General features: G+C 50.7%; 2 protein-coding genes across 3 annotated transcripts in view; one reads left to right on the plus strand and one right to left on the minus strand.

Moving 5' to 3' along the window:
• DDB1 (damage specific DNA binding protein 1) overlaps positions 1-10,876 on the minus strand; it is a 29,744-nt gene extending 18,868 nt beyond the window's left edge. Inside the window, exons 1-10 of the mRNA XM_082843792.1 lie at positions 10,696-10,876; positions 9,374-9,522; positions 8,205-8,321; positions 7,649-7,870; positions 5,225-5,339; positions 4,287-4,384; positions 3,387-3,545; positions 2,687-2,770; positions 1,960-2,076; positions 1,253-1,355 (exon numbers count right to left, since the gene is read on the minus strand). Of these exons, the coding sequence (XP_082699918.1) occupies positions 1,253-1,355; positions 1,960-2,076; positions 2,687-2,770; positions 3,387-3,545; positions 4,287-4,384; positions 5,225-5,339; positions 7,649-7,870; positions 8,205-8,321; positions 9,374-9,522; positions 10,696-10,756 (1,225 nt within the window). The 5' untranslated portion in view covers positions 10,757-10,876. The remainder of the gene's footprint in view (positions 1-1,252; positions 1,356-1,959; positions 2,077-2,686; positions 2,771-3,386; positions 3,546-4,286; positions 4,385-5,224; positions 5,340-7,648; positions 7,871-8,204; positions 8,322-9,373; positions 9,523-10,695) is intronic.
• Positions 10,877-11,253: 377 nt separating this feature from the next.
• On the plus strand, positions 11,254-22,717 carry TKFC (triokinase and FMN cyclase). Of its 2 annotated transcripts, XM_082844261.1 has the most exons (18): positions 11,254-11,338; positions 12,500-12,615; positions 14,578-14,767; positions 15,723-15,833; positions 15,908-16,089; positions 17,376-17,454; positions 17,732-17,821; positions 18,593-18,627; positions 18,704-18,788; positions 18,881-18,970; positions 19,502-19,618; positions 19,958-20,077; positions 20,250-20,387; positions 21,161-21,267; positions 21,372-21,475; positions 21,588-21,621; positions 21,725-21,811; positions 22,171-22,717. In XM_082844261.1, exons 2-18 carry the CDS (start codon positions 12,613-12,615, stop codon positions 22,330-22,332), a joined length of 1,734 nt encoding a protein of 577 aa, XP_082700387.1. In that variant the 5' UTR covers positions 11,254-11,338; positions 12,500-12,612; the 3' UTR covers positions 22,333-22,717. The 2 variants fall into 2 exon arrangements, with proteins under 2 accessions (XP_082700387.1, XP_082700386.1); XM_082844260.1 differs by lacking the exon at positions 11,254-11,338 and having other exon boundaries at positions 12,462-12,615.
• The last annotated feature ends 1,132 nt before the right edge of the window (positions 22,718-23,849 follow it).

The raw sequence follows: 23,849 nt of genomic DNA on the forward strand, positions 1-23,849 counted from the left end.
GCTAGATGCCCAGAATTGGGCTTGCGGGGCAAATCACTAGATGCAGTTGTAGTTTCTGCAGACATTTTCAGTGAGCACGCTCATTTTCTCACAGCCTCACCAACACAATGTGTTGTCAAACTTCGACTTTGGCATCTGGTAAAGTATAGTATCACTATTTTGTTTTGATTTGCACTTCTCTTATTATAAGTTAGGCTTGTTACCTGTCCATCCATGTACTTTGCTAATTTGGAGGCAGGAAATTTCGTGGTCTTTCTAGAAATTTTTTATGAATTAAGAGAGATTAGGCCTTTTCCTATAAGATGAACTACAAACGTTTTTATCCAATTTGCCATTTCTTCTAACTTAGCTTATAGTGTTTTGTTTTTGCCATGCAGAAGTGTTTTATTTTTATGCTGATAGTTTATTAATCTTTCTTTTTGGCTTCTGTTCTTTTGAGTCATTGTTTGACTATCCTCACTCCAAAATTAGAAAAGAATTCACCACCTTTTTCTTTTAGTTTTTGTACGGCTTCATATTTTTACATTAAGTCTTTGATCCATTTAGATTCTAGCAAGGTATACACTGAGCAGTATGGATCCAAACTTATCTTTTCCCAAATGACTCCAGTTATCCCAACACCATTTATTCAAAAGAATTATCTTTACCTCACTGACCTGAGATACCACCACTATTGTACACTAAAGTCCCACATACAGTTGTGTCTATTTCGGGACATTTGAGTCTGCCCATGGGACTCTTGCCTATTCGTGCACCAAAACCAAACTTTTAATTTCTAAGGTTTAATAGTACGTTTTTATATCTGGTAACTAGGCCCGTCTCATTGCTCTTTAAGTTTTCCTAGCTTTTCTTTTTTTTTTGCGGTACACGGGCCTCTCACTGTTGTGGCCTCTCCCATTGCGGAGCACAGGGTCCGGACGCGCAGGCTCAGCGGCCATGGCTCACGGGCCCAGCCGCTCCGCGGCATGTGGGATCCTCCCAGACCAGGGCACGAACCCGCGTCCCCTGCATCGGCAGGCGGACTCTCAACCACTGCGCCACCAGGGAAGCCCCATAATCCAATTTTGGTCAATATTCTCTTTAAGTTTACTTCAGAACTTTTCAATATATTTAAGCTTCTACCGCTTATTTGGCATTATGAATTTTTTTACTCTTCATTTGATCTGCTCCCCCCCGGAAGTGTCTTCATGACATGTAATGAGGCCGAAGTCACTCAAGTAAGATCTCCATCCTATGTCCACCAAAAGGATACCTTTGATGCCTGGCAAGTCAATGCTGGCATGCTCGTGGATTCCAATTCCATTCCGGATGATCCGCAAAGAGCCTTCCTTGAAAGCCCCAGAGCAAGTGACCAGCTGCAAGTAGAGAAAAGGTTTCTAAATAACCCGCTCCAGACTGGGGCAACTAGACTGATGCTCAGAAAGTAAACAAGCTATACCTAAAACCAAGGACCCTTTGTTGTGGAGCTAGGTTTGAGGATGCAGACTTATCAGAGGTTGATCTCCAAAGTCTCTCAAATTTATCAAGCAGACAGGATATCCTAGTCCAAGAAGCAAAAGGTTCCTACCACTATTCCTAGCAAGCTTGTTTCCACCCTGGGAACCTAGTTTACTGGAAAGAGCACAGGATCTGAAGGCAGACACACCTGCCATTTAGTAGTTATGTAACCTTGGACAAGTTGCTTAATCCTTCTCAGCCTTAAGTTTCCTCACTTCTGAAATGGCCAAGAATCCCTATCTAACACAGTGCTTGTGTGATTATAGATAATGTATGTAGACTGCCTGGCAGACCAAGATAGGCACTCAATAAATGGTAGTTATCCTCACATCAGTGGAAATTAGTGAGTGAGGCTCTTAAAAGTTATCTGCAGTGCACACTCCCCATTCTAGCTAAGCAGACCCAGGAGGACACCGTTTGAGTGGGCATACCAACTATCCCTTTCCAGGATGACCCCCTTACCTGTCCCTGCCCCTGCCTCTCCAGGTCCACCACACACATGTCCACAATGGGTCCTAAATTGGTAAAGGTTTCCATGGCCACTACATAGGAGCCTTGTTCATTGCTGTCAACATTGAGCTGAAAAAGAAAGAACAATGCTAGTCCTAGAATGCTCCAGACCCACCCTAAAGAGAGAGTTATCATCCAAAAGAAACTCAACCCTACTAGATCTTCTCATGCTCTAAGAAGATCTTATGCTCTTACGGATGCTTCTTATGCTCTACTGGATGCTTCTAGAAGGAAACTGCTAAGGAACATGGTTATCCTACAGGTGACCCACTAACCAGCCAGGGATTTCTAATCTGGCATCCCATGGATGGATTTCAGAGGAACAGCTGGAAATTAATGTAAAATGTTTGCATGCATTCTTCTGCAGAGAAGGTTCAAATTCTCATATTCTAGAGGGGATCAAATACATTAGACTATGACCTATTTGAAGGTAGAAGCTAGCTCTTGTTCATCATTGTACCCACAGTACCTAGCACCTTGCCTGGCACATTTGTTGAATGAACATTTAGGACAAAGAGCTAGTCAGGGCAGGATGCTAAATCAACCAAGTAGAAAGGTGGATAGCAGGCATATGGATGAACTGAAGAAACTCTGAGAGGTACTAAACACAGAAAGAACTTAATGAAGAAGCAGTGAAGACTGCAAAAAAGAAGCCAGAAAGAAGAAAATGTCTTCTCACCTTCACAAGCTGGGAGTCACCAAGGCGAGACCCGACAAACACAACACCGTTATCAAGGTATGTCAAGCACTCAGCAATAGAGGTCTAAAAGAAAATCAAGGGCATGAAAGACATGAGAATGGACTTCACGTGGGATCCAGACACCGTCCTACCCACCTCTCAGACATGCGCTGAGAAAAATCACATCTGCCGTCACGATTCCCAAAACAATTCTCCATTTCAAATCCCCAGGTCACACTCAACGATCATTCCTAAATCTCTGAAGTTTGTGACTCTTCATTTATCACATCCCTATAGTCAGAAAAATCAACGATTTGTCTTGCAGGTGCCTGCTCCAAATGATCATTTTAATCCCAACAGCTCCAGTCTCCTCAAAATAGCTAGACACCTCTAAAATTGCTGCATTGTTCTTAACAATACTTTGGTAGAACGTCCTCCCATAACTGAGTGTCAGCCTTAGATTAACCTTTAATTCTACAGTGTATCCTTTTGGTTTCTCTTTTTTTTTAATACTTGAGGTAGTACCCCACTGCCTGTGAGATTCTCTAGAATCTACTCATTCAAAAACCAACTTCCACAGCAGGACTGAGCATTTGTTGTTGGGTGTTAAGTAATATAATTCCCAGGTGCAGTTTGGGACCACACATCTGGGGTCACTAGGCACCTAGGAGAAATGTAGAAGAGTAGGGACAGGGCCTACCTCCCCAAGGAGTTCCACTCGGAGATCCTTGAGGGTAACGGTGCCATCCATCTGTTCCTCCTTCTCCAAAAGCAGCATGAAGAGCCGTCCTTCCATGTCTCCCAGCAGATAGCGGGAGCCATTGGGGTCCACGCGATTGTGACACACGATCGTGCTTTGCTGCCAAGAGGGAAGACGCAGTCATTAGAGATAAAGCATCCTCCACAACCAGAGAATAAAGCCTAGCAGACCATTCCCTTTACCAAACCCAGCCACTTCATGAGCAAGGAATCCACGCAGCTCACATTACATGTGTGATCAAAACTATTTTTTTTTTTTTTTTTTGAGGACGTTTTATTTTGAAGACAATGTTCTGAGGAGCTCAACATACTTTAAATGTTTACTCACATATTATTTTACTGGAAAACAAATACAGAAAAGAGGAGGCAGCTGTAAGTACTGACTGGACTATGCATGCTACCACAGATTTTGTTATTTATCCTCAAAAAAAAATAAAATTAAGCTTTTAAGCCTTCATTTCTATGACTTGAAATTTGAAGGTGAAATTTTTTGTGACTAATTTTTTAAGTCTATATATAGTATTCACTATATTATTTTACCTGATTTGAGCTCTAAGAACATTAACATTCATTAGAATTCCTGAAATTTTTCCTTTCTTCAAATTGCCCCAGTGAATGGAAAGGATAAACCAAATTTTGATTACTTCTCTCCCTTAGTTAGCAAGCAAGCTCTTTGAAAGCAACACCAAGCCAATCTCTTTGTATTCCCAATGACCAACACAACATCTTATATACATAGTGAATAATGTGACATAACTCTGAATCCCCTTCTGACAAATGGTGGGGAAAAGAAGGGGGGGAACAAACAGAAAGAAGAAAAAGGGAAAAGAATGCTGCTCACCTTAATGATGGGAGGGGCAATCGCCAGATATTTGTCACCGTTGTGATAGGTGATTGATTCCTGTCCAATGATGATGGCACCTCCAAAAGGCTCTGGGACTGCAGGAGAAAGAGTAGCATTAAAATGCTCAGCATTTGGGACCTGCCAAACCCTGAGGCAGCAAGGGCACTGATCCAGTTATCTCTGAGGCAAACTTGAAGATAATCATTTTTTAGACATCAAAGTCCATGGACTATGATAAGCTTTTTCTGAGATTACTGTCTTAGAAATTGTAGGCTGCCCACTCTGTACTCCTGGTCGTACTTTTATTGCCACTCTTTCGGAGTTTCTGAGATTTTTTTCCTTGTTCCTTAGCTTCATTTCCCCCATTATCAGGGCTACCATATAGAAGAGCCAATTTGCACTTAAGAGTTTTAAAACTTCTCTACTAGGTGAAACACACAACAGTGCTGGGGGAAGAATATAGGATAAAGAGCAAAGATGCCTGGATTCCAGCCTAGGCTTTGTCAGTGAGGCACAGGCATGGGCAAGTCCCTCGGCCTTGTTTCCTCATCTATGAAATAAAGGAGCCAGATAAAATAAGCTCTATTGGTCCCCTTCAGTTTTTTTAAATTTTTGCCCAACAATAAAATAATGAGACTAACTTCCATATGCCACTCTGCAAATCAATCTCATTGTTTTAGTTAACCCCACCACCCCAAATAAAGGAAAGTTATACTTTTGGGGGAAGGGTAAAAAACAAGACAATCCCAAAGACAAAAATGCAAAAAACAAACGGAAGCACATTTACAGATAGGAGACATAAGGGAGGGCTGAACAATGCATGTGCTCAACAGCACTGGAGTGCTGAGATGAAGGGCAGAGAAGGTGAGGAAGGAGCAATAGGGAACTGGCCCAGAAGTGGGGCAGAGGCAAATTTCCTAAATCCCCCAACAAACCTGCAATCACCATGGAAGCTTCAGCTTCTACGTTTTCCTGTTTCCAAGGGCCCTTATTGAACTCCTTCTCTCGGAGAGACACCTCATAGGTTTTTACGTGCCGCCCCTGAGGGTCCTAGGTGAGGAAAGATAGAACCGTTAGTCCCTACAAAGGGTGCCCTGGGCTGGAGAGGGGCCCTGAAAGGAACAGCATCTGACACTCCTGTCACGCCAGCCTTCCCAACCTTATCCATCAGCATGCTAACGGCCACCAGCTGAGCTTCTGATAGTCTGGGTAGACTGTGACTGAGGCTAACTGTTTCTAACAACTGAACCAACAAAGAGATATTTAAAAATTAGAAAAATGAACTTGTCACGCTGTACTAACCACTACAGAGATATAATGTACATATGTGTACATTTGTGAATGTACATGTACGTATATAAGAGATATATATATATATATATATTCTCTAGTCCTTATCTTCAAGGAACTTATAAAATATCTAAAGAGGAAAAACACATTGAGAAGTGAAACACATCTCACAAATTTTTTAAATTTGTTTGTTACAAATGAGAACCTACTGTATAGCACAGGGAACTCTACTCAATGCTCTGTGGTGACATAAATGGGAAGGAAATCCAAAAAAGAGAGGATCTATGTACACGTATAGCTGATTCACTGTGCCATACAGTAGAAACTAACACAACATTGTAAAGCAACTATACTCCAACAAAAAATTTTTTTTAATAAAATAAAAATCAATTACAGTCTAAAACAAAGCTCCGTTTGATACAATTCTCAGATGCATTCTGATAGGGTGACGGTAAAGAACAGAGCGTGCTGCTCCTCTAAAGTTAGTCGAAACCTCCAATCCTGACATTGTCAACACCATCTTCCCCTCCTTTTTTTGAATCATGACTCACTTCAGACCTGGAGCTATCAAAGACACCTTTAAGAGACTAAAAGAGCCGGCATGGGGCCAGTGGAGGGTGGCCTCATCAAAGGCCAGACCAAGCTCTAAGAAGTTATGGAAGGAATCCGACAGTGTGTTCAGGGCAGGGCCCACATCTTCATCATTGTTACAGCTCCTGAAGCACTCTGCATGACTACCTTTCACATGGATTTTCCTTTTTTTTTTTTTTTTTTTTAAATTTTGGGCATACCACGTGGCTTGACGGATCTCAGTTCCCCTACCAGGGATTGAACCCGGGCCACAGCAGTGAAAGCACTGAATCCTAACCACTAGACCACCAAGGAGCTCCCTCACGTGGTATTTTTCAAATTGACCTTTGGGCACAAAACAGGAGAAAAAATCATTTTTAGTTGATGAAAAGATTTTCCCATCAATGATTAGGGGTAAGACTCAACTTCACCATAAATTCAAGCTGGGGTTTGGATTTGGGCCTCTGAGACACACATATGGAAATGAAGCTCATTCACAACCCACAGCCCTGAGGCTGCAGAGTCAGCCTTGAATAACCAACATCAATGTTTTAATGACCTGATATTTACAAAACTGAAGAAGTGAGAGATTCCAAGTTATTATTTCAGACCTGATATTTAATGTATTGTAAATAAGATTAAACAAAATCTCCTAAGTTGGTTTCAACCTATTCAAATGAACTTTATATCAACCAGCCTCAAAACTACAGCACTTACTGAGACACTAAGAAATATACAAAAATACATCAGTATTTCCAATACTTAACACAGTGTTTAAAAAGTGTTTACATGCCCACACACAGTACTTAGACTTGGACTAAGCTTTCTTCCATCATTTATTCAACCACATGCTAGTGAAATAACCTCATACTGTATGGCCCTTTCTTAAAAGGCTGAGATATCACCAAGATACAAGCATATTAGTCTGGTGCTCTGCCACCCTGCCCCCACCCCACACCCCCTCAACAGATCTAGCCCAGAGAACAGCTGCCCAGGATCAGCTCTACAAAAGTTTTAGGCACAGACTAAAATAGAAGTCAAGAGCCAGCGGTCACCAGAAAGTGAGTGCTGATCAAAATGCACCTCTTCTTGGAAGACACATAAAGCATCCCCAAGACATTTTCTCATTGCTTGTAAGGGAATTTCCAGATCATTTCTTTAGAGCTAAGTTTTAATAATCCCCTAGCATGCCAGCAAGAGACAAAGTATAAACTGGGTCACCCTATAAAATCTCCAAGGCCCACAACCAGAGTGTAATCTCAGGATTAAAGCCTGCTACAGGCCCCAGACTGCTTCCTGCCTCCACGATAAGTACTTCTTCTCTCAAGGTGCAACCAAAACCTGACACATATTAATTATATCATTCAAAACATTTCAGGACAAATACATTAAACACGTCTACCTGCCCTACCATGACGTCCAGACATTCTGACTGGCAAAAATGGACTCCCACTGTGCCAAACCATACAGCTTCTCCCTCTCTCCTCCTGCTCCAGTACCTGGTAGACAAAGCAGATGGTAGGTGCTTGGCAACCATATAGGAACTTGACATCAATAACATGCAACTCCTCCAGGCGGATGTTAAAGGCCTTGAGCTCTTTATTGTCCCGGTCTAGTGGAATAACCTTGAAAAGGCCATCGTAGAGTCGCAGGCCAATCATTCGGCACTCAGGGTCAATGATGCCGATGATGCCCGTCTCTGAGGGGCGGCCAATTCGGTCCTGAGAAATAAAACTGGGGTTAGGAAAGAACCTCAAACACCTAGAGTAACAGAAAACGCTGCGCACCACCTTCCCAGGGTGGTTTTAAGAGTGGCAGTAAAACTAGTGGCGTCTTCTTGACATGTCAGGACGCCCAAATGTCAGTGTACGCCTTTTTGCAAAACACTGAATCTCAGTGAATTATTACCTTCTCCCTTGGACTCTGAGTAAACTACAGAAGTCCTTAGTGTTTTCTCCTTGTTTCTCTGATCACACAGAGAGAGAGCTGCCCCAGCAGTACAATTTTCTTCACCAAATCATGACAACCCTACCTGGAAAACTCTCATCACCTCACCTGGACATTGCCATGAGCTCGCGTTATGATGTCAATGCTCTCGCCACTCTGCTTATACTCCAAGATGCAGGCATTGTACTTAGCTGTCAGGATAAACAGTAGGTCCTTGCTCTCCCCCTGGAAACCAACATCATACTATCAAAAGAGGTTTGTTTTGAAAACAGGAATACTTGTCTAGCCTCTAATCATCCTTTAAGCTATTAAATTCTTCAAGAATTTTCTTTTCTCCCTGAAAAAACCCACGGTAAGTATGTAACACACACTAGTTACGCACACACCCTAAGGGTGTGTACAGAAAGGCCAGAACTGAAGCTGGTAAACATCTAGTCCACTTTCATGATTCTTCATCTCTGCTCTACATATAACGTATTCATCTAGTTCCACGTCAGCTAATCTCAATTACTCCATTCAAATTCTGAAAGATGAATGTAACGCCTCCTCTAATCCCCTCCAAGTACTTGGACAAAGAAAAAAAAAAATGTGAACAAAGGAAGCTGAAGTGCATCTATAAAGTCTCTCTTACTTATTAACACAGACCCCAACAAAGTGAGTATTTTGTTCAAAGGGTTATAATTTAAATTTTGAACCCACTGCTTCCCCATCAGATTCACTTACAGATAGAAACGGTCGAATTATAATAACAATAATAATTTGGTGATGTGTTAACAGTGAATGCTTGTTATGTGCTACGTCCTGTTATTAAATCACTTAATCCTGACAATAACCCAGAGGACTGGATACTGTTATCCCCATTTTGCAGATGGGGAAACAAGGCTCTGAAAGGTTAGATGACAACCAAAATTAGATTTAATAAGGAATAAAGCCAGTACTGCCCTAACTCTAGGGCCGACTCTCTGAATCACTATGATGACCCACAGGATGGTGACCCACATTTCAAACTGCTTTAATATTCCCTTCTAAAAAGTCAACTTGATAAAAAAGAAAAAAGTCAACTTGATAAATTTTTCCCTAGCAAATCTCTCCTTCTGTTTCTTGGAAGCTTTTTAAATTAGAATATAAATTGAAATCTGCCATTCAGAAAGGAAGAGTTTCTCTCCTAAGCCTTATTGCACCCATCCTAAGCAAGCAGTGACTTAAAACAACGTAAACCCGACTACAACTAACAGTTCTCCCTTTGTTGCTGGGCCCAACCAACCCAGAGCACTTACCTTGGGCCTGAAAAGCTCCATGACAGCAATCTTCCCATACATGCCCACCTCCTTGACGGGTCGAAGCCCCTCAGCAGTGACCACATAGATCTCTAATCTCGTATTTTTGGCAATCAACAGGTTCAAGTCTTCAGCTGAAGTAAAGTGTCCTGAAAGAACAGATCCTCTAATCTTTGAAGCCAAAGCACTATCTAAGTGATCCTATCACTTCTACCTAAAACCTCCTGAATTCTCGATTTACTGCACGTATTTCTCCGGTTCCCTCCATTCACTCCCTTCTCACCAAATCCTCAGAGGCTCACTTCACACATTCAAGAATGCTACTTCCCTCATCAGATTAAGAAACTGGACTGGGCCTAAGAGCAGCATGTCCTTCAACTGCCAATGACTGTGAAAACCCTTCAGATGGCTCTGTGCCCTCGAATTTCACTTTTCCTATCGCAGTGGCCAACTCATACTCTAATTAAGGGATGCTGGAGAAAGTGTTTCTCCCTATTCAGTCCAAATTCGAATTTTCACAAAATCTTTACCAAACAGACTAGATCAAACGAAGAGAATTCTCAGAGCTTTACCTTAAAACCTTGTTTTGTTTGCACCTCTTGCCCGCCCAGCAGTCTACCAAAACCCCATCCACACTCCTTCATAGCCTCCAACTCTCCAACAACAGTTTTCCTTCGGAATCATGATTCGGATTTACATAAAAATACAAGTTTGAGAGCTTCATATTCTGTTGAGAACTTGGTTCAAGATGATTATGGCTGGGTTCTGGACATCTGCGTCCTTAACAATTCTTGCATAAACAAACAAGGCAAACCCAGCACTGGGCTGGGCCATTCCAAACCCTCTTCTCCAACAGCTCCCTCTTGTAAACAACAGCCCCAGGCAAAGTGGACTCCTCTCTTTCGGGTGAGTACGGACATTCCTCACATCCCTCCACCTCCTGCACCTCCCAGGCTCCTGCCCCAAAGTCGCCATCATCACCGCCCCTTCCCCCCTAACCACACGCGGCCAATCTCGCGGCCCAAGCAACACCGCACAAACAACTCACATTCCACTCTCTGTCCCACTGGGCGCGTCCTGTCCTCGAGGCCAAGTGACCTCCGAGAACGAAAGGGGACCCTCAAGAGCAGCTTTTACTCCCCCAAAGGCGCGTGTTGAGACAGCTTCTTTTAAGCCGTGGGCTGTGGGAGGTCCCTCGGCCGCCAGCGCCTTCCATTCCCTGGGCCCGGTCCTGGCGGCAACCCGGGGGCCGCGGGCTTCCCTAGGCCTCGGTTCCCCCCAGCTCCCTCCCTCACCGGGGTCTCCTGCCCTGGCAGCCTCACCGGTCACGCAGCCGTTCACGGCGGTGGGCTTCTGTGCCGTTACCACGTAGTTGTACGACATGTCGAGGCCTGGGGCAGCCCAGCGGGACTCAGGCGAAACGAAAAAAAGACGGACACGAGCAAAGAGACAGGGAGCCCCCACCCGCGCGCGGCGAACTCCCCTGCCGCTGTCTCCGCCCCAGAGACACGTTGCAGGCCAGAGCGGCCGAGGCGCGGGGCATCACGGGACGGGCTCACCTGGCCTCTTGGAGGACTCAAGGCGCCGAGGCGGCCAACCAAGGGAGGCCCCGCCCCCAGAGGCCCCGCCCATCTCCTACCGCCCGAGCTTGGAGTACCCGGATGAGGGCACCCTGTCGGGTCTTTGGGAAGCAGCGGCGGTTCCCGAGGTGGTGGACGCTGGGGAGAGCTGGTCGCGGAGGTGCACCGACGCCGCCGCCTCCTCCTCCTCCTCCTTCGGAGCTGACCCGCCGACCTCATCCCTAGTCCGCGCCCCTCGCCCTTTCCCAGACCCCGTCCACTCCATCTTCCTTGCTCCAGGAGCCTTCGGGGTTGTTCCCCTTCTGGAACCGGAAGGTACTGCAGAGGCCTAGAGAGAGGGGAGGAAGGTGACATCAATTTGTGCACCTCGCAGACTAGAACCGAGGTTTGTACCTCCCTTCCCCTAGCTTTCCCAGTACCTCTAAACCCAACCCTGCCCTGACCCTAGATTGACCGATCACTCCGCTTCACCTGGCATGCGCGGGGGGAGGCACTTAGGCTCTCCCCTCTCCCCTTTGAACTTTGTGTTTGTGTTTGAGACTTTGTGTTTCAAGGGCCAAGCAGGCCACTTGCCCAGCACAGTTAGTCCCCCCGTGGCTGTGCAAATTCTGACCTCAAACACAAAACCAAAAATTCCCTGGTGAGAACCTTAGGGACCCAGGAAAGCAGTCAGCCCTGCAACTTCCAGGCCGCTCCACATCAGACAGGCCCTGGAAGGACTAGGAGGAGAGCCACGTGGTTTGAAGCACCTGCTGCAAGGCCACAGAGGAGGCAGCCCCCATTTTACAGATGAGGAAGCTGAGCTTCAGGGGAACTGGTTTACCCAAGATCCCCCAGTAAGAGACAGAGCTAGGTGCCGAGGCAGGTGTGGATTCTTTCCACTGCAGACACATGCAGTGAGCCCAAGACCCTGGATGACTCCAAGACGCCTCTGAACCTGACTGAACCGAAAGGAGCTAAAATGTCGTTGCTGTTTACTGTGTGGTTTTACGCATCTGGGACTTTCTGCCTTGCTTTGGAGGCATTGAATTATCAGTAGAAAGAACACGGGATTTGTAGAAAAACTAAACATAGGTTTGAGTCCTGGCTCCTAACAGTATGACCTTGGACACATCACCAGAGCTCTCTGGGTCGGTTTCCCAAAAGCAAAATGGAGTCAGACTCAGCCGTCACCTTCCTGGTGTGGTCCCAACACTGACAAGAGCAAGCGTGTGAAGATCTTTATGAATGTATTCACTGCATGCGAGGCCTGTGTAATAGATAAGTTACTCTGTGGGTAACTTTGCCCCTTGGTGATAAGGTGGGCACCACTCGTGAGCGTAAGGCAGCTGTGTGCCCCACGTGGATCAGTCAGTGTTCTGGCAGCCAGATGCAGGCATGAACCTTGGTCAACCCCATGCTCTTTTCCATCCCCAGCTCACATTCTAGAGTTTGGACTTGGGTCAAAGTCTGGGGCAGCTCCCTAATTACTAGAGCCCTGAAAGCACGATTGTGCCAGAAGGCTGCAAGCGCCTGCAGCAGCTCACGCTGTTACCCCCTCTTGCAGATACTGCTTGTCACCTTCACTGTGCTCAGGCCCGGTAGCACCCACGGGATTGCCCGTCCTCCGGCAGCTCAGTGCAAAGGTGTGAACTCAACTTCCTTCAGAGCCTCCCCACCATGGTGAGTCCCCTGAGGGCCAGGGCAGAGGAAGGGCACTCTGGTCTTGGGGCAGTAGGGGTGCCAGCCCTGGGCATGCTGGAGTTCCTTGCTCCCTGACCAAGAGATGCTACTGTCTCCTGAGGTTAAGAGAGAGGGTCATCCTCCGTCTCAGGGCCTGACTTCCCTTCATTTCCCAGCTGGGCCCAGCCAGGCCTGTGGCTGCAGCCTCTGAGTCCCTCCAGGGCCCATCTGCCCCTGGTCTGGGTCATGCCTTTAGATTAGAACATTAACAGTTGCCTACTCTGTAATAGACAGTACCAGTCACAGGAGTCGTGAAGAAGGACCTGGTGCCTCTTCCAGAGCCTTGGGCATGTGTGGGCTTGTGGGATCTACACTCACTGCAGGAGGCTCAGCATGCCCCTGGGCATGCCCCAGGCCCATTCTAGAACTGATCTGGAGGAAAACAGGCCTGGGCAGACCTGGTTCAAATTTCAGCCTACCACCAACCAGCTATGTGACGTTCTACCAAAGACTTGACCTCTCTGAGCCTCTTTCCTCATCTGCAGTTTAAAAGGTGAGATGTTGATCAGACCAGGATCCTAGGGGCCTCCCATAGTTGCCTGGTCGACTTTTTCTTTTTCCATCCCCTCAGGCCACTGGGAACCAAGGATGGCACTGGACCCCAAGCCCTCCTCTAGCTCTGGTTCGGGAATGGTTGCAAATCCCAGGCAGGATAGACTGTCAGGGATGGCAAGGGAGCACGTTCTTGGAGGGTGGTGGTGCTGGAGACTGGGCTTGGAATTGAGACCCACTCTCGACTTCATTGTGTATTCCAGTCCCTGGCAGGCTCTGAGAGCCACAAGCCCGTGCCCTTCCTAGGACAGGACCTCTGCCACTCTCAGCCTCCCTTCAGCCCCTGGGGAGAGCAGTATGATAAGGCCAAAATGGAACCAGCTTTGGAGCCAGGTGGACCCGGTCACTTGCTGGCTGTGTGACCTTGGGCAAAGTCATGTAAATCTGCCTGTTTCTTCACTGGGCTAATTTTCCTCCATAGGGTTGTTGGAAGATTAAACGAGATGTGCTTAAAAGCACTTAGAACAAGGTGTGGCTCACAGTCACTGCTCTGGCCCCCGCCAGACCCAGGAAAGGCCAAAGTTTGCATGAAGGAATGGGGTTCTGGCAGGTTTGGGGAAGGGGCCTCCGGGAAAGCTCAGCTGCAGGCTTCCCCCAGGCCACCAGGCGATGCTGGTAGCCTGGCCCTCTCTGACCCTATTGGGCACCAGTTTCACTGTTTGGGACAAAGGCGGGAGCTGCACACAGTCTACAGACCTCATTCAGCTAGCTCCAGCTTTTCAGAGCTGGTTGAAGAAGGGAGTAGCCCCTTTGCATTCAGTTTTTTGCTATATAGCGGGCATATTCTCTAGTTATTAAATCCCTATTTTGCGGAGGAAGCAGATGGGTGTGGGCCCTGTCTGGCCCCCTCCCTTGGCACAGGAGCGCCAACCTGGGGCTTCTCCTCCTTTGACAGAAGGCTGTTGGGCCCCAGTTTTAAATTTTATTTTACTTTATTTATTTTATGTTTTTGCCGCACCGTGCAGCATGCAGGATCTTAGTTCCCTGACCAGGGATTGAACCCACGTCCCCTGAAGTGGAAGCTCGGAGTCTTACCCACTGGACCGCCAGGGAAGTCCCCCAACTTCATTAATTTTTTTATACTCGGAACTCCAGTTACCCCATTTTCGTTGTATCAAAGTCATTCTGCAGGATAAATTTAAGCCATAAATTAGTTACTGAATAAGAAGTTGCAAAATAAGAAATCATGGGAACATCCACCTTATAAAAAGATGCCTAATTCAAGGAACCACTGTTGCCTGGAGTTCCTGGGTGGGTGTGGGCTGGGGTGTGAGTCATAGCAACGTGGCTGGGCAGGATGGGGCTGCCCTGCCAACTCTACCAGAACCGTGTCCCACTCCTCTCCCACAGATCTCCAAGAAGTTAGTGAACTCGGTGGCAGGCTGTGCCGATGATGCCCTCGCTGGCCTGGTGGCCTGCAACCCCAACCTGCAGCTCCTGCAAGGCCACCGTGTGGCCCTCCGCTCTGACCTGGATAGTCTCAAGGGCCAGGTGGCACTACTGTCGGGTGGGGGCTCTGGCCATGAGCCCGCCCATGCCGGTGAGCACCCTGGGCCAGAGGTGGCAGTGGGCTCTGGGCAGAGTGGACGGGGGGCTCCTGGGAGATCTTTGGTGCTGTTAGGAGGTTCAGGACAGAGCCTGGCCCAGAGTCAGGAGCCCAGTCCTGGCTCTGGCTCGCCCACTCCCTTGAGCTGTGATCTGGGGCCAGTCGTGGCCTCTCTCTGTGCCTCAGTCTCTACATCAAAGCACAAGGTGGGGCCAAATGACCTCTCAGGCCTTTCCAGCTCTGATAGTCGGTGATTCCGTGAATCCTCCTGGCCTCCCAGGCCCAGCTGACCTGCCGTCCCCTCCTCCATGAAGCCTGCCTGACTTTTCCAGCCTAGCGCAGCATTCCTCTTCCCACCATGCATTTTCACATTCAACATGGACAGTCCTGGATTGTTTCCTGTTTAGTGCCAGGCATGTGAACTCTCCATGAGAGCTTGGGGATGGGGGCATGGGGAGGAGTAGGGACCAGGCTTTGTATCCTCTGTATCTTTCCTGTTTCTCTCTGGCAAATTCATCCATCCACTCAGCAAACATTCATGAGCACCTGTTGTGTGCCTGGCACTGTCTGGCCACTAGGGGCGCAAAAGTGACCCAGACAGGCAAGGCGCCTGCCCTCATGGAGCTTCTATTCTCCTTTGGGGAGACAGAAACCAGGTAAACACATAAGTGAAAGAGATCATTCCAGAGCACGTAAGTGAGGTAGTGAAGACAGGAGAGCAGGCTAAAGGGACAGCAAGTAGCTGGACATGGGTGAGTGACTACTTCAGTTGGGAGGTCGGGGAAGGCCTCCAAGGAGGTGGTAGATCTGGGGAGAGCAGCGCAGGTACTCTTCTGCACCAAGTGCACAGTAGGGCTCACCAAACCATGAAGCCCAGGAGCGTGGGGAGCCCCAGGGATTGCAGGCACAGGTCCCCACCCAACATCCTCTCCCCACCTCTCTGTCTCAGGTTTCATAGGGAAGGGGATGCTGACAGGGGTCATTGCGGGAGCCGTGTTCACCTCCCCTGCAGTGGGCAGCATCCTGGCGGCCATCAGGGCAGTGGCCCAGGCGGGCACAGGTAAGCCTGGCATGTGGGAGGGGCCGCTGTGGGGAGCGCGAGTGCTGATGGGGCCCTACCGACTGCTCCCGCAGTGGGGACCCTCCTCATCGTGAAGAACTACACTGGGGATCGGCTCAACTTTGGCCTGGCCCGGGAGCAGGCCCGGGCGGAGGGCATCGCTGTGGAGATGGTGGTCATCGGGGATGACAGCGCCTTCACCGTCCTGAAGAAGGCAGGCAGGCGCGGGCTTTGTGGCACAGTGCTCATACACAAGGTGAGAGTCCCCTCCTGGGACACCACTGGCCAGCCCGTCCCAGCCCTCTCTCTCCAGGCAGCACCTGGTGCTGGACCTTTCCAGCCATCTATCCCACCCCCCCAGGAAGCCACTCCTTCCGCAGCACTCCCTGATCCAGGAGGGCCCCACCATCCCCAAAACCATGTCCGCCCGGATCCAGGCATTCATCGTCCCGGCCCCTTCCCTGCCCTTCCCCACCTGCAACCATCGCCCCGTCCTGGTGACCCTGCTCCCCAGCGCCTCCAAACACACATCTTCCTCCAAGCCCTGCCCTTCCTGTCTCAGCCTCGCTTCAGTGCTCATCTGCTCACGCCCAGGTGGCTGCAGCTGCCTCCTCAGCCGGCTCCCCTGCCTGCTTCCTGCCCGCCCCCCAGTCTCTTCCCCACACCACCCCACAGGTGTCTTTCAAAAATGTGTATCTGACCAGGTTGTTCCCCTACAGAAAGCCCCCCAGGGTTCCCAGAGTCAACCCAGGCTCCTCGGTCAGGCACCCACCACACTCGTGCCCCTCCTCCCTCAAGTTTCTCTCCCATCATCCCTGTGGTCCCCTCATGCTCCATTAACACCAGTTCTCTGTACCACTGGGCTATGGCTCACCTTTGGGGCCTTGCTGCTGCTGAGTCGTTGGCCTCGAAAATCCTTTCCCTGTCCAACCCCCCTTTGGCCTGGCTGTGTCCTACTATTCTGTGGAGGCCCACCTCTGACATCTCTCTCTCTGGGAGGTTTTCCCTCCCACCACACCAAGCACGCTATGGCCCCCTCCTCAGTGTTCCCATAACACCTGTCCATCATCGGATTTGCCACCTCACGTGAAATGTTCATTTTGTGTTGTCTCTTTCCCCAACCCCTTCCCAGACCGAGTTCCTTCAAGGTAGGGACTGTGACTTAGACACCTTTGTTCCCCTTTTCAGCATATACTAGACGCTTGGCAAAAAAGTGGGTAGGTGGGTAAAGTGAGCCACGGTGTATATGCCATGGAGAAAAAACTGTAGGCTAGGAATTGGGAAACTAGCCACCAACTGACTGTGTGACACTGGACAAATCATCTCCCCTCTCTGGGCCCATCTCTCCATTTGTAAAGTTCCTCTGGCTCTGGGATTCTTGAATATTCCTGGCAGGTGCCCTAAGTGTGGCAGGCCAGGTTGATGTGGCAGGACGAAGAGATTCCCTGTTCCCAAATAGAAATTCAGCTCCAGCCTGTCTTCTGCCCTCTAGTGGTACAGTGACTCCTTTCCCGTTGGGGGCCTATCTCTGTGTGGGTGCAGGTGGCGGGTGCCCTGGCTGAGGCAGGTGCGGGGCTGGAGGAGATCACAGATCGGGTGAGCGAGGTCGCCAAGGCCATGGGTGAGTGCCGGCCCAGGGCTCGGGGAGGAGGCGGGGGAGGTCGAGGCCCCCCCTTGGACCAGGAGCAGGTTCCCAAGTCACTCCCCAGGGGCTGAGGGAGGGTCTCCCTGCGGGAGCTCCTGAGAACAGCAGCCTTGGGTCCCCAGAGCCAGGTTTCTCTTCCATCACTGAGATGAAGAGTCTGACAGCTTGTCTCGGTGAAGAGGCTTCCGAGGCATTGCTGCTGCCTGACGCCGAGAGCACAGCGCTCGTCCCTTTCACACCTCATTTCTCTTAGGAACCCTGGGAGTGAGCTTGTCCTCCTGCAGTGTGCCGGGTTCCAAACCCACCTTTGAGCTCTCAGCCGATGAGGTGGAGCTGGGCCTGGGTAAGCTTGTGACCTCCGCCCCCTCCCCGGTCCAGCCATGCCTGCTCCCTGGGTTTTTCCCTGTCTTCTGCCCTGGGAGCCATGTACCTGGTCCTGCTCACGTGGAGCCGTCCCTTAGGGGGTCTTAGTATTTTTAAGTGGGTGCATGAGGCCCTTCTGGCCCAACGTGCCTGATTTCTACCAGCTTTGCCCTCCACACGCAGGGCTCTGGCCACAGGGGCTCTGTGCCTTGCCCACCTCCTTGCCTGTGCTCCCACCATTCTCAGGTACCCCTGCCCCTGCCAAGATGCAGCCCCTCTTTCAAGAGCTGTTCAGAGGCCACCCCAGCTGCAAAACCTTCCCTCTTCCTCTCCTGTGCTTCCCAAGTGATGGGCAGAGGCCTCAGCTGGCCTCTGTGACTGCCTGTAGTTAAGTTACTTAACTAGTTAAAAGTTAAGGGGACTTCCCTGGTGGTCCAGTGGTTAGCACTCCACGCTTCCAATGCAGGGGGCGCGGGTTCGATCCCTGGTCGGGGAACTAGGATCCCACATGCTGCACGGGGCAGCAAAAAAAAAAAAAAATTAGAAAAAAAAAAAAGTAAAGTTCTGGCTCTCTCCACCACCAAGCCAGAGACGGTGTATTTTTCATTATTTTGTCGGTTTCCCCCCAGCCCACACTCCCCACGTCCACGTGCCTAGCCTGGTGCTGAGCACTTAGAAAATCCTTGACCAGACCACACTGAGCGAATCCCCAGGCCCCGAGCAGGTCAGCAGTGCTTGCATCTATCCACAGGGATCCACGGGGAGGCTGGCGTGCACCGGATAAAGGTATGTGGACTTCCCGGCGAAGGTTGGCCCAAGACCAAGGCCCCCAGCGCAGCTCACTCCCGGCTCCCTCTGACAGATGGCGACCGCCGACGAGATTGTGGCACTCATGCTGGACCACATGACGAGCTCCTCCAACGTGTCCCACGTGCCTGTGCGGTCCGGTGAGGGGGCTGTCACACCGTCTCCCAGCCTTTCCTCCCCCTCTGGGAATGGGGCCCAGAGAGTCTCACCTAGGTGTCGTGTCTGCCCACAGGCTCCTCAGTGGTGCTGATGGTCAACAACCTGGGTGGCCTGTCATTCCTGGAACTGGGCATCATAGCCGACGCCGCCGTCCGCTCTCTGGGTGAGCCCCACACTGAAGGGGACCTCCTGACCCCCAGAGCTTCTTCCTTCCAACCCTTTGAAGCTGGATGTAAGAAAAGCAGCTGAGATAGGGTCTTGCAATGGTCCAGAGCATGGGCTGTACGCATTTGTCAAGCCCGAGTTAGACAACGGTCCCTCTGCCACTTACTTGCTGGGTGCCTTGAGCCTGTTTCCTTGTCTGTAAAGAGGGGGTAAGAATAGTACCTGCCTTATAGGGTTGTTGTGTGGATGAAATGGGATTAAACGTTATGTAACACACTTAACACAGTACTTGGGACGTGGTAAGAACGCAGTAACTGAGACTGCTTATCTGCCCCTGTAGAAGGGACACCTCCAGGGAATGTGGTCGTTCAGGGCGTCACTGAGGGATGCCCCAAGGAAATCTGACCTCAGAGCCCCGACTCCCAGAGTTCTTGTTTTTCTCTTACTCTGTTTCTTTCTCTGATGCTCTGGGGGTAAGTGCCCGTCCTTCCCTCCTCTTCTCACACACTTCCACGCTCTGGTTCTGCAGAGGGCCGAGGGGTGAAGATTGCTCGTGCCCTGGTGGGCACCTTCATGTCAGCCCTGGGTATGCCTGGCATTTCTCTCACTCTTCTGCTGGTGGATGAGCCCCTCCTGAAACTGATAGGTGAGACCTGGAAGCTGGGGTCAGCGAAGCCAGGGGCCCTTGGAGCTGCAAGGAGCCAAGGGGACTTGGAGAGACCCCATCAGGGCTGACCATGACAATCAGGACCCTGTGGGGAGGCCCCTTCTGGCTTCCCCAGCCTTCTCCAGCTCTCACTTGACTGTGAAGGAGTGGGTATTAGGATCCTCCCCCGGGGACCCTCCCCTCTCCCTTGTACACAGTAGGCACTCAGTACTTGCTTGTTGCGGTGGAGGGGACGGGGCCACCAGGTGGGGAGTCCAGGCCCCACTTGATCCCTGGCCGGCCAGCCTGTCTCTAAGAGAGTCGTCCTGCTGTCCCTAGATGCTGAGACCACCGCCTCGGCCTGGCCTAACGTGGCCAAGGTCTCAGTGACTGGGCGGAAGCGGTGCCGGGCTGCCCCCGCCAAGCCCCTGGAGGCCCCTGATTCCACTGCTGCAGGAGGTACAAGCCATGCTGTTGGGGAAGGTGGCCCCGGGCTTTGGCCTGAGGCCTAAAGGGTGCAGGGAGTGCAGAGAGGCGTGGAGGGGCCCTGGCGCCCATACCTCCCACATGGGTCACGTTTGGCTGTGAGAAGGGCCAGGCAGGCCGCCTTCCCACTGTCCTCCATCTCCAGGCGCAGCCTCGAAGCAGATGGTGCTTGTGTTGGAGCGGGTGTGCGCCACCCTTCTGGGCCTGGAGGAACGTCTGAACGCCCTGGACCGTGCTGCTGGCGACGGGGACTGTGGGACCACCCACAGCTGCGCTGCCAGAGGTTGGTGCCAGGACCCACCTGGGGCAGCAGAGGGGGTGGTGTGGCACACTGATGGTGACATTTTGGCATTTCATGAACCAGAAGGATTTCAAAAACATCTGGAGTGCTCACGTGGGGTTGGCAACTTTTATTTTGCCAAGAGAGGTCCTTCACAAAACCTAGCATCCCTTTCACCTGTTTTCATAAAGGGACACTTCTAACACTACAAATGTAGGAAGGTTGTTACCGCAGAATAAAATGTAATATTTTACAGTGAATACAAACTTTAGATTATTCTAAAGGGAAACTCATTCTGTTCTTATTTTTCTCAGCCGAACCAGACTAGGGAAAAGTTCTTAATTATCCAGCATCGTTGAATCAAGAAAAAAGTATTTAGTGCCAACCACAGGTCAGGTGCTGCCCTCGACTCTATGGATAAAATAGCAAGCAAAGCAGATTAAAATCACTGCCCTCGTGGCTTATGTTGTGGTAGGAGAGACAAACCATGATCAAGGTAAATCAGTAAAAGACAAAAAAAAAAAAGAAGCAGGGACGCGAGGAAGCATCATCACCTGCTGGGTGACCGTTGAGGTCCCTGTCCCTGACCTGTTCCCAGCCCTCTCCAGACTGCAGCGGGATATAGAGGGACTCTGGGAGTCTCTTCATGTTGGTTCCCTCAGCCCCTCCCAGCACCCATTCCTTCCGGCTGGCAGCGAGGCCTGGGTACTTGGTTGGAATCCAGGCAGATGGCAGGGTGGGTCTCTGAATTCCTCACCATCTCTCTCTGCCTTCAGCGATTCAGGGGTGGCTGAAGGAGGGCCCACCCCCTGCCAGCCCTGCCCAGCTACTCTCCAAATTGGCCCTCCTGCTACTGGAGAAGATGGGAGGCTCATCCGGGGCGGTGAGTGCCGGCAGCCCCCGGGGGCAGAGGGCTGACATGGACGGGTCCTGGGTTGGCCGAGGCCTGGGCCAGCCCCGTGTGCTCAGCATCCTGGCCCTCCCCAGCTCTATGGCCTTTTCCTGACTGCAGCGGCCCAGCCGCTCAAGGCCAAGACTGACCTTCCAGCCTGGTCCGCTGCCATGGATGCCGGCCTGGAGGCCATGCAGAAGTGAGCCAGGGACCTGGGCCTTAGACGGGGGTGGGCTGGGGGAGGTGGTTGACGCCACCCACCCCCAAAGTGATTCCCTGCAGGAAGCCTCATTTGTTCTCTTCCCTGCCAGGTATGGAAAGGCTGCCCCAGGGGATAGGACTATGGTATGTATCTGGCCCAGCCCTTCCCCCTTTTGAGCGTAGAAGCCCTGAAGGCCACCCTCAGTGGCAGGGCCTGTCCTCAGCCCCTCTCCTTCACCTTGTCCAGCTGGATTCTCTGTGGGCAGCAGGACAGGAGCTCCAAGCCTGGAAGAGCCCAGGGGCTAATCTCCAAATCCTGAGCAAGGCAGTCAAGGTGAGTGAGGCTGGGCCCAGCCACCCAGGGCAGCAGACTGAGAACCACCAGGCTCCCATCTCCATGCGGCCTTGAACAAATTGACATCCTTTCTGTACCTCAGTTTTCTTCTTTACAAATGGAGAAGAGCACCTGCCTCAGAAGGTTGCTGTGGGACGGAAAAGATATGTAGGGCGCCCACACAGGGTCTGGGACATAGCAGGCCCTTGGTGAATGGTGGCCCCTTGCCTTGCTAGCAGTGTGTGGGATGTGACCTCTCCACCCTGGTGTCAGTGCTGGGACAGAAGGGGCCGGGGTCCCTGGCAGGAAGGAAGCCTGGTGGCTGCTTCTTGAACCTGCTCCACACCCCCACCCCTCAGAGTGCAGAGGCCGCAGCCGAGGCCACCAGGAACATGGAAGCTGGAGCTGGACGAGCCAGTTACATCAGCTCTGCGCGCCTGGATCAGCCAGACCCCGGGGCGGTGGCGGCCGCGGCCATTCTCCGTGCTATCCTGGAGGTCTTGCAGAGCCAGGAGGCATGAATGCCTCGCCTCAGGGCCTCACTCACTGCTATGCCCAGCTGCTGCTGTCACTTACTTGTACCTTAGAACTGTCGCCCTCCCACGCCTCTCGCCCTCGGGCCCTGTCTTCTGAGTTCAGTAGGAATTCCTCAACCAGCCTGCAGAATTCCTCCACTGTAGAAACTGCAGGCCCAGAGTGGGTCACTGACCTTTCCCTCTTCAGGGAAGGGGGAGTCCTAGGGTCACCCGGCTCTGCCCCCAGCCAGTTCTGAGCTTCGATGATAAGGCTTTTCCCTAGGTGGCAGCACAATCTTTAACTGGCAACTCTCATTTGGTTTTAAGACTCCCTGTGAAAGGTCTTCTGCACCTGAACTGAGTGTGAAAAGGCAAGCCAATAAACCACATTGAAGCAAAAGAGCTGCTGCTTCCTCTAAGGGACCTTTATCCAAGCGTGTGAACAAGTGGGCCCACTACCGCCCCCGACTAAGACCTCACTCCACCACTGAAATGCTCATCTCCCATCTCCTACCGCCTGAGACCCAAAGGCAGGGTCTGTGCAGCTGGGCCAAGTCCACTGGGATCCCCATTCCTGTGCTTCCAGTGCACACACCACACCTGATGGGTGTGCTTTTCTCAGCACTAAACTAACAGAATTCACTGATTCTTCAGGAATCAAATGGGCAAGTGGGTCTCCAAAAGGAAAAGAAATCACCATATTCTAAGGCTCAGCGGTAGGACAGAAACTGTGCCCAGGCCAGCCCATGGGTCTCTCTAGAGCCATCACTGATGGCCCCTGGGAGAGCACGAGGGGCTGCTGAGTCTACGTGGTGTGTGGTGGAGACCGCACAGCGCACACCTGGCCCATACTTGGCGCAGGGGGGCAGTTAAAGGCACTGGCATGGATTCACTTTAGACATAGATGTGACTTTGAATCCTGGTTCTGCTTCAGACTAGCTACATAAACTCAGGCCTGTTATTTAGCCTCTTAGAATCTGTAAAATCCGAACGGTGCCCACCTCATGGGCACGTGGAAAGGATTCAAATGAACTGGTGAAGATAATGGCCTCAGCAGTCCAGGGGCTTACTCACTGGGACTTACCCGTATCACCGATACATGCATCCAACCCCTTGAGTCGTCTGCTCTACCACCAGGTGGCCTCAGCTCATCACACTTGGAAGGGGGCCACCACTTTGCCCAAACTTGGCTGCAGGCTTCCTCAGCCCCTCGGCTTCCCTATTTCTACCCAGGGTCCCCTGTCCATCAGCCACACCACAGGTCCCTGACCACAAGGCACAGTTATCAGTGTGCACAGATGCACACACCCAGCAGCTGGGAAGGAAACTGGCATCAGACACCTGGGCTGTGGATCCCAACTCTGCCACTTCCTGGCTGGGTGACCTTGGGACAAGTCACTTACCCTTTTTGAGTGTCGTGTTTCAGACTATGAAATAGGAAACATCTCCTTCCTTGTAAGATAATCAAGTGCTCAAGGGCCATTCACTAGTAAAGACACGCTCACAAACCAGGAGTCACATGT

This window comes from Leucopleurus acutus, assembly GCF_964270905.1.
Source record: "Leucopleurus acutus genome assembly, chromosome: 8".
Classification (NCBI taxonomy): domain Eukaryota; kingdom Metazoa; phylum Chordata; class Mammalia; order Artiodactyla; family Delphinidae; genus Leucopleurus; species Leucopleurus acutus.